This window comes from Eleginops maclovinus, chromosome 5, assembly GCF_036324505.1.
Source record: "Eleginops maclovinus isolate JMC-PN-2008 ecotype Puerto Natales chromosome 5, JC_Emac_rtc_rv5, whole genome shotgun sequence".
NCBI lineage: Eukaryota > Metazoa > Chordata > Actinopteri > Perciformes > Eleginopidae > Eleginops > Eleginops maclovinus.
In genome coordinates, this window is record NC_086353.1 from 7366089 (window position 1) to 7376171 (window position 10083).

The 10083-nt window shown below is 41.5% G+C and overlaps 2 protein-coding genes across 2 annotated transcripts; both read right to left on the reverse strand.

Moving 5' to 3' along the window:
- Positions 1-3048: 3048 nt before the first annotated feature.
- On the reverse strand, positions 3049-4975 carry fgfbp1b (fibroblast growth factor binding protein 1b). The gene is made up of 2 exons (XM_063883003.1): positions 4912-4975; positions 3049-4545 (listed from the first exon to the last, which is right to left on the reverse strand). Exon 2 carries the CDS (start codon positions 4516-4518, stop codon positions 3829-3831), a length of 690 nt encoding a protein of 229 aa, XP_063739073.1. The 5' UTR covers positions 4519-4545; positions 4912-4975; the 3' UTR covers positions 3049-3828.
- Positions 4976-8081: 3106 nt separating this feature from the next.
- fgfbp2b (fibroblast growth factor binding protein 2b) lies at positions 8082-9682 on the reverse strand. Its single transcript, XM_063884611.1, has 3 exons — positions 9543-9682; positions 8678-9371; positions 8082-8429 (listed from the first exon to the last, which is right to left on the reverse strand). Exons 1-2 carry the CDS (start codon positions 9624-9626, stop codon positions 8697-8699), a joined length of 759 nt encoding a protein of 252 aa, XP_063740681.1. The 5' UTR covers positions 9627-9682; the 3' UTR covers positions 8082-8429; positions 8678-8696.
- Positions 9683-10083: the final 401 nt, after the last annotated feature.

The following is a 10083-nucleotide window of genomic DNA, read 5'->3' on the forward strand; positions in this document are numbered from 1 at the left end:
TACGAGTGTGAAGAGGACGTGCATACCGTAAATGTGACTCAAGTGGGATGATGATTATTGATGATAATGTGTTTCCCTGCAGGGATTTCTAAAACGCATTAAGATATTACCGGGGGTTAGTGAGCGTATTTCTCTTTGTAGTACTTACATAATACTGTGCAGGGTGACATTAAAGGGCACTCCATCAATTTACCCACTTCATAAGGTCATAAGTGGGCTACGAAATAATTGGTTTTCTTTTATTTGTAAGTGCACAGCAGAGAGATGACAGGGAAACATTTGACAGTAAAGGCGTCATTTACTCCATCAGACATGCTAATAATAATCAGCCCAAATAAATAGCACATGGCTCCAAGATCATTGTTGAAAGTTATTTGCGGAGTAGATCAGTACTTTGTTTGGTGCTGTCATACGATTTTTAGAGAGAATAATTAATCTTTTCTGTCAAAGTCGTCGGTAAGTAAATGTCACTGATAAAACAAGATGGATTTTCCCCCTGAATGTCTAACCTGCTAAATCTGTCTGTAGTCAAAACCCTTAAAGTGATGAGAAAAGGAGAATGATATGTAACAAATGTACTGACAGCGGGAGGCCATCGCAGTTTTGATGATATCCTGATTTATACTTATCAGAATATCTTCATAACCCTAACCCTCACTGTTCAGAGGTGGCACTACTTAAATTCCAGAGCAAATACCTTCTAATGATAGAGGCAGATATAACACACACACACACACACACACACACACACACACACACACACACACACACACACACACACACACCCTATTGTCATGAGCATGTTACTAATTCAGTGTCCGTTCGTACAAGATCTTTTATCAGGTCCTTCTGACTTGTTGACCTTTAAGCGTGTAAAACTCAACGTTCCAATTAATGACAGGAAGTCACTTTAACACCCAGTTAATCAGCTCACATAAAAGATCTTGGGTGGCATGAGTGCAGATATAGTAGATCATTTTTGGTGTATAGGCGTGCAGTGGCACAACCTTCAACCAACACTCCAGCACCAACAGTCTCACGCTACACGTCCATGCAAGTACTGTTTATGCAAAGGCTTTTAAATGATGTGTTAAAAAAAAACACATTCATTTGGGATGTGGTGAGCTTTACCTGGATAAATGAGACTTGTATTATAATGCACAAGTTGTGTGAGGGTTATTTTGGTATAAATTTGATAAAATGGCCTTCATTTATTTCAAGAACTTTCTCAGTTTTTGAAGTTTTTTGTTTTTTTTAAATAGAGGTGTGAGGCATGAGTTATTGAAATAAAATAGTCATTTTGTGGATGAAGTATTCCTTTAGAGTGTAAAATATTGCACTCACCTTCATCAGGTACAATTAAAAACTACTCCTTGAATTATGATGATACTCTATAACTGCTGGATGTTTTGATATTTTGTCAAATCTAGAAGATATTTAGTGTTATCATTTAAATATGGTGTTAATGCAGATGTAAGTATTTATCATTCACGATAGCTTTTAAAAATGAGCTTCAGAATGAACTTTTTTAATCAGGAGTCTCTAACTCCATTTCCACTTCCAATCCCAGCGGTAGAAGATGATGCTATCAAACAATGTCATTGTGGTGAGATTGTTTCGTCAACTGCTCAGACTACACACGTAAAACTAAAACACTCCAACTTATCAGAGTAGAGGGATGATACGAAAAGCTGAACCTGAAACTGATTTATAGCTCTATACTTCCTCCACTCTCTGTAGAAACTGATCTTGCAGGTGTATCTTCTTCTGATAAATACAGGAGGATCCCAAAGGTAAAAGAAATGAACCCACATGAGGAGTAGCAGAGGTGAGGAGGAGTCAGTTCCATACAGCGCATACCTGCGGATGGTATCCTCATTTCCTTCTTAACCCTTGACCTCTAACCTCTAACTACTTCCTCCTTTCTGGAATGTATCCTTGAGCTCTGGCTGAAAAAGTCGGTAAAACAAAATCCCTTTTGTGCCATTAAAGAGAGCGTACTTCCGTTAAAAATCTCTCTCCTGTTGGCTTTTTTGTTAAGTGTCTGTCTGAGGGGACAAAGAGCTGCAGGTCAGAGGTGAAGAGGGTCAAGAGCAGACAGGAAAGCATAAAAACACATCTGGGATTACACATTACACACACACACACACACGCGCGCGCACACACACACACACACACACACACACACACACACACACACACACACACACACACACACACACACACACACACACACACACACACACACACACACACACACACACACACGCAGCTGGATCATAGCACTCTTCTCCCCGATTAGAAATGCTCCTAATGCAGCTGTCAGCCGTCACTGAGAAAGTAATTAGAGACTGCTGCAGGAAGCCAGAGGAACAAGTCTTATATTTGGATGTCTTGTTCAATCCCTCCGTATGTGTGTAATAAAAAAATACGTTTTAACCTGAGGGAATGGACAGACTATAATCTGCCAAAATGAAAGTCCAAAATAAAAGGAAGGATGTCTTGTTTTGGAAAATCTTCTTTTATATCAAGCACTGGTGGGTTTATTATTAACTGTTAGCAAAAGTAAAAAAAATTCTAGTCTAAGACTAACTAGAATAAATAAGTATATCTAAAGTACTTCTACCTCACAATGACTTACAAAACTGTTCAAATTTATATTTCACTATATTTGAAGAAGTACAAACTGTAGGATACCTTACAAAGAGGCAACCTGGATTGCAAATGTGTTTTCTCTAAGGGGGGCTTAGTGTTGATCCCTTAAGAGGAAAAAAAGAAATGTTTTGGGAACCAAGCAACTGGACGAGAAAGTTGTGCACATTATTTTTTGTCTAGTTTAGCACACTCATTGTTGTTTTTTTAAAGGGAGATAGAATAAGATCGACTCCAGAAATGTTTTGAAACAAGATGATTCATATTTTTTTTCAAAACAGGATTTTTTTTGCACATGTACAATCCTTGTCACCATATACACACACACACACATGCTCTTGGTCTCCCCATCAAATGTCATGTTTCATATACTTCAAGGCAAAAGGACACACTGTATAAATAGAAAATATTTATTTTGGTGCATAATTACAGTGGTGTTTACATGGTTGATTGATAAAGGTTACCAGAGGTAGAAATAAAAGTACAGCTCCGATAATCAAACTTTGGTTCTGTGTGATAAACAGATTGTATAAAAGCAATAACACATACAAATACTCAAGTTATAAAATGTTCTCAAGATCAAGGGTAAAAAACATAAATCATTTCATAGCAACATTAACTTTTGTCCGTTTAGTGGTCACGTGTTTGGAGTGCAATGGGCTCATCAAAAAGTTGAAAAGCTAAAACTAAATATTCTGAACACAAATAAAAGGTTTTTCAGCTAATTGTATTTGAAGTATAAAAAATATTAACATATTTATCAAATGTTACTGATGCATGAATGTGTGAGCATAATTTTAACGGCTCAAGGTGGATCTATCTTTTTGAAATCTGTAACAACAAATCATAATCTCATCACGTCTTGAATGTAAAAAAAAAATTAAATAGCAAAACTGCCATTAAAAAGGTGAATCTGAAAAGTAAAGTAGCATAACATGATCATGATGAGTAAGCATTGAACTTAAGGCAGTACTTTAGAAAAAGCTCTTTCGTCACTGATGATAAATGACTTGATAAACACCTGATAATATCCACATGAGTGATGACACATGGTATATTGAGAGTAAATCAGATTATTGATTAAAATTAAGACTTGTTGCTGCTGCTGTTTGAAAGCACAATGAGTCCTAAAGTAAGTAGTAGTAAGTAGAGCGTGTCCTCCTCTGCGGCCCGGATCTAACAGTCCTCGCTCTGCAGCATGGTCAGGAAGAAGTTGCACACGCTTGCCCAGGCGCCGCTGCAGTTCTCCTCAGCTGTTTTCCGGTTGTTCGCGCGCACTGTGCATGCAGTCGGTGTGCCCGGAGCTGCAACGGTGGTGCGAGGCTGTGGTGGTGGTAGCACGTGAGTTTCCGGTTCCCCGTTTGAAGAGACGGTGACCTTACTCTTCAAATCCAGCTTGAAGTGCGCATCCCTGGGCGCGCGCTTACAAATGGCAGCTCTCACCAGCACGCTCTCGTCGAGGCACACTTTGCCCTTCATCTTTTTGAACGCACGCGCCACCTGTTTCCAGAAGACCTTGTTGTTGTTCTTGTATCCCGGGCAGTTCTGCGCTCTACCGTTGTATTCACACGTTATATCCGAGACTCCGCCTGTACTGAGCGACTCCGGGTCCTCGCATTTCACCAACAGCTTGACCGCGTCCCCGGCGTCTTTGGCCCTCCACGAGCACTGCATCTTGTTGTTGATGGACATTCTTCCCCGGCCGTTTGCGGCAGACTTGTCCCGGCTCCCGGGCGCTTTATTCGGGGCTGCGGTCACCGTCTTGTCCGCTCCATCGTGCTTCTTGCGTGCACCGGAGGAGAGAGATACCTGCTGCCCGAGGAAGGCCAACAGCAGCCAGGGAGCGAAAGTCTTCAGGAGTAACATTTCCTCTTTTAGCAAACAGATTATCAACTGAGGGGACAGACAATGTTTTTGTTAAACAACATTATTTTGGAGGAAATGTAATCATCTGAAAGGACAGAAAGGGGTCTAAAGCCTCAGTTCTGGTAAAAACAATTATTATGAAAAATATATATTTTTAAATGTACGTCAATGTTTAGGCTGCCCTCTTACGGAAATACAAGGGTTTGTTTCTCACAACCTGCAATGGTTTTACGCAAAGCTGGTAACTATATTACGCATAGAAAGATGCAATTAAATCTGATAAATTGAGCCTGCAACAAACGTATTGATCCCTGTGGAAATTAAAAGGGCGTAATACAACATACTATACATAAAGTACAAACGTTAGAGTAAAATACACCGACTCTATCTCACCCAGAATTACTCGTGCTGCTGTGCGTAAAGCTGCTTCTTGTGGCTTTCTGTGGTCTCACATGGCTTTCATACATACAGAAATATATTAGATGCTGCGGCACGCCCACCATTCCCGCCCAACAACACACACGCACGCACACGCACACGCACACACACACACACACACACACACACACACACACACACACACACACACAAGCACACGATGACGAATGCTACGCAGCCCCATTGAGAAAAATCTTGGGAGTATTTTTTTAGCGTTTTGTTATGTTCTGGGGCATGTTCAAACAGAAAGTGTAACGGAAGATCGAAGAGATTGGTGCACTGATGCTGGACCTGCATGTCTGCACAGATAATAGTGGTTTTATTCTTAATAACTGTAACAAGCCTGGTGACGAAATCTTAACCGCATCTCACACACGCTCAATCTAGGAGGCTCGACTCTGGCTCTCCTCCAATCCACTGCTGCACTCAACCACGAGATCATCTCCTTCAACATGTGGCTTTACCTATGCCACCAAAGCACAAAATAGAAACATTTGTTATACAAAATGTTGTTGAAAGTAGTTAAAGTTAACATAGGTTTCTTATGTTGTAGGCCACTTTTTCAAAATGTATTTTGCCAAAGAGTTCCCATTTTCTGCACCTTTACATTTAAAAGAGAAACACTTTACTCATAATCAACTGTATTTATATTACGAAAATCCTCCATTTTAGTGACAATTAACCCCACCTTTCCAACATTAAATGCAGCAAAAGTTATTATTATTTCTGAAATGCAATTCTGGCTTTTACACTGTGGAGTTGGTATGTTTAATCAACTTAACTCAACACAATATATAATATGTTGTGCGGTCTAATTTTTTTAAGATATTTGAATGTGGAACTGCTCAAATATGTTGCTGCAGACAAATAATTGTGAAACAGTGAGTTTGTTTTAGGGTTTTTCTTCTGATTGATAGATAATCATACCCTGGAATTACTATTCTGTAAAAGGTTTAAATTAAATAAACTGATTAAGGCACAACCAGAGGTGTTACCTCCGCGCCTCAACACATAAGCGGGAGAAGATGAATGGATTAAGGCACATCATAACACTGACATTGACCAGATTCTTGACCCTAACTGCCTTTGTTCTGTTTTAAACTCAGTTATCTATCAAAGGTAACACATTTACCAGATGTCTGCTCCTTCTCTCCCCATAAACTCTCATGTGGTTTCTTCCTTCCTCCTTTGATATCCTGACATTGACTCAGTGAGCTTCTTCATGAAGTCAGTCAGAGGATGTCTTCTTCTTATTCCACCTTGCAGGCTGTTACAACAATCACTGAAAAAGTGCCGTAGATTTATCTGTATTCATTTCTGTCTCTTTTTTCGATTTTGTCCTTTGTCCACATGCATGGTTTCATTTTGTACTCAGCACAAACTAAGCTACAAGTCTGATTCATCATTTTTATAAAACATTTGTTTAAAAATCTCATGTTTGGATTATTGTAGGATGTAAGGGCCCAAAAAGTAGGTTGCAAGAAAGTAGCATCATGTAAGAAAAGCCTGGATTTATTCATCTTTCAACAAAACAGAGCCATATAAAATATAAATATAAATCTATAGATTGATGTTAGTTGATCAACATGTTATCAACGTTGATCAACACGTATGTTTTACATCATATACTCAAAAGGTGTTTTTGATGCTGTGCTGCTGAACTATATCACTTACAACAGAGAGGTGAATCAATGGATCCACCCCTCCCTGTCTTCGTGTTTCAGTTCTGCAGTGATTCAGCTGCTGCTGCAGGAACAAAGACATCATGGTGATAAAGGAAGGAGCATATAGAGTTTGATATGGGCACGAGTCCAGGAAGTTCACAAGTTACAGAAAATGATCTCTGAGTCACTGCGTCGGAAGTAGTAGTGCAGGAATTACTGCAAGTAAACAGTAGCATATCTGTGTGTGTGTGTGTGTGTGTGTGTGTGTGTGTGTGTGTGTGTGGGTGTGGGTGTGTATACCTTGCACTCAGCGTCCCCATCTTGTGGATGATATTGGTTCAGCAGCCTCCTTTCCATTACAGAATAAAAGGTGATAAATACATGTGAATAGCTGTCGTAGTACATTTACTCACATGCTATCATTCTACTTAAGTACAATTCTAAAGGTACTTGTAATTGATTTGAATTTTTCCTTTTTATTGCTATTGTATAATTCCATAGAAAACTATTTTTCACTTTCATCTTGTTACTTTACTTTCAAAATGTATGTTTAACATCAAAATCATATAACATACAACACATTGTTAAAGATTAAACCAGTGGTTAAAATAGTTTGTAGCCATTTCCAAGAATGCCATTCATAAAAGTGTCATATTTCATAGATAAATGAGTTGTCAGCATTTTCTCTCCAAACTCCTCACATGGTTTGACTTAAATCTACTGTTCAATATATAATAGAATGTGATTATACTTTTTTACCATCTTTTTGAGGCTAATCTCACACCCGACCCTTATGTATCTTAACCCTTTAGGTCTGGAACCACTGGACTGCATCACGTAAAAGTAAATAAAGTATTTAAAAGGAGCTCCCCCCCGATCAGCAACAACAGTCAAATGTTGTTTGTGCCATTATGCATTAACGTTATCAATAATGTCCACCTTTCTGCAGAACAATAACTTTTAATACCGACATTACAGTGCCAAAACATCTGTATGCTAACTATATGGAAGTGTGAATGAAGAGCGGTTACAGATTTTACTGTTACATTGTTTTCATTTAAGTTAAGGATTTGAGTGCTTCTTTCAACACAATCATTTATGTTATAGAGTTGAATTACCATTAAAAGCAGCTGTGAAAATTGAGCCTCATCATTATCACTGTGTGTGTTTGTGTTAACAGCACCAGTGCTGCAACCACACTGGTTTCCTTTCACATAGACCTCCTCTGTTCCTGCACACGGTGGCTCTTGAGACTCAATTCATTGGCTCATACAAAGACGTGTTTAGCTCTGCTCAGGCGCCCTGTGTATTATCGGCACTGTCGTCTGTGTCTGCCCCTTAACAACTTCCTCTCTCAGGCTGCAGACTTGTTGTTACAGACGGCGATGGAGAGAAACAAGGACTCCTTTGAAAGAGTGTTTGTGAAAACCAGAAGAAACAAAGCGACACAGAAGAAGAAGAGATGTCTCCCAACTGACTTTATTCTCTTCACATGTTGGAATATTTACGTGACACGATTTTACATCATTTACAAAAAGAATCACATGCCTGCCATATTTTACCTTTTTGCCTTGCTGTGTGTTTTACAATTAGATTTTTTTTTTAAAGACACGTGCACCACAAGACAGCACAAGCAATCATCCCCTAACCGTACACAGGTGTAGGTAGAGTGTTTTTGGCTCTGCCGTAAGATGTTGCAGTGTGGGGAGTCGGACCTCACGAGGCGACAAAATCACTCCAGAGGCTCCCGTACAGATCCTGGAGAGGTCGAAGATAGTCGAGAAGAGATCTGACGCTGCTGTTTCCAATCTGAAACAAGGGGGAACATTTTGTTTATTTCCCTTGTGGATGCAAATAAAATGTTCCACGTGCTTTTATTTTAAAGAAAGCATGAATAACATTTGATCACTTCTACTGCTATTGGTGGTTTTTGGCTTTGCATTGGTTCCCAGTTAAATTTATACCAGTAAAACATTAATGCATTCATGTCTTTTATCCACTTTTACACCTAACTTTATCTCCAACCTCTCTTCTCTTCATCCTCAATTTTCACTCACCTGTGTCTGCAGTATCACCTCAGTTTTGGAACCAGCTGATGAAGTAGGTGCAGACGCCGTGGAAGCTCTTCCAGCAATACTCATTGGCGATGCGGGAGGCTTTCACGTCGGTCTGCTCTGTGGGACGGGTAGTGGTCTTCCCAGGCTTGGGGGTAGCTTTCTTGGGCTGGGTTGGGCCCTTGCCTGGCTGGGGCTTGTTGGGCTGCTGATGGGGCTTGACAGGTTTAGGAGTAGTGACTGGTTTGTTCTGGGGTGGCACCACAGGTTTGTTCGGGGCGGGCACCACAGGCTTACGTGGATCCTGCACAGGTCTGGAGGGCTTTTGTGTGGTGGTCTTGGGCCAGGAGGCCAGGAAGGTCATCTGAGCCTCTTCGGGGTATTTCTTGCACATCGCTGGGCGGTAGATTTTGGGTCCCTGGCAAGCATGGCTCAGCTTCCTCATGTCCCACATCACCTGGGTGAAGTAGTGGCGAGGGTTGAGGTTGTAGGCGCGGCACACGTTGGGTTTGCCCTGGAAGTCGCAGTAGTAGGAGCGTCCCTGGGTCTGACCCTGGCTTGGACCTTTGCAGGAGACGCGCAGACGAGTATAGTCCCCAGCTCCAGACACCACCATGGTGCAGGAGTCCTTGGTCTTGGTGGTGAATCTAATGGGCTCATCCCAGATGCTGCGTTGCTGCTGCTGCTGCTGCTGCTGCTGCTGCTGCTGTTGCTGCTGCTGCTGCTGCTGCTGCTGCTGCTGCTGCTGCTGCTGCTGTTGCTGCTGCTGCTGCTGCTTCTCTTGTTGCTTATCTTGTTGCTTCTCTTGCTGCTTCTCTTGCTGCTTCTCCTGCTGCTTCTCTTGCTGCTGCTGTTGCTGCTGCTTGACATTGCTGCTGTTGCTGGTCTGAGCGCTTGCCACCCAAACAGCGGCTGCCAGAAACAGCAGTGCCACTCTCATCCTGGCTCTCATAGCGCTGTTAGGTGGGTTGGTGGTGGATGGATGAAGGTATGGGATGCTGCGCTTGTATGTAGCCGCACTGAAGGTCGAGGTGTGCAAGGATAGAAAGCATCTGCGAGAGACTTTATAAGGCTGAAGCTCACAAAGAAGTTATTATTCAGGTGTGCTGAGGGACCCCTCCTTCGTCGCTGAACCCCCTCACACACACACATACACTGACACACACACACACACACACACACACACACACACACACACACACACACACACACACATCAGACCACATGAAGCTTGTGTGGTATTTTCAAAACTAAAAAGATTGATGGATGAGATGGTGGAAGGAGGGGGAGAACATAAGCTAAGGGGGGAGGAAAAGGGGTGAAGGGACGCGGTCACCAGGTCTGTAGGAGCAGCAGAGGGGTGGGGGGAGTAAGAGGGTGAAGGGACGTTACACAGCCAAATGTGTGTG

Bases quoted from the DNA above. Each gene is read 5' to 3' on its own strand.
- fgfbp2b (XM_063884611.1), bottom strand. From the start codon at position 9,626: ATGAGAGCCAGGATGAGAGTGGCACTGCTGTTTCTGGCAGCCGCTGTT. The intron at 9,372-9,542 runs GTCAAGCAGCAG...CAGCAGCAGCAG, and splicing joins AGACCAGCAACAGCAGCAAT to CAGCAGCAGCAGCAGCAGCA.
- fgfbp1b (XM_063883003.1), bottom strand. From the start codon at position 4,518: ATGTTACTCCTGAAGACTTTCGCTCCCTGGCTGCTGTTGGCCTTCCTC.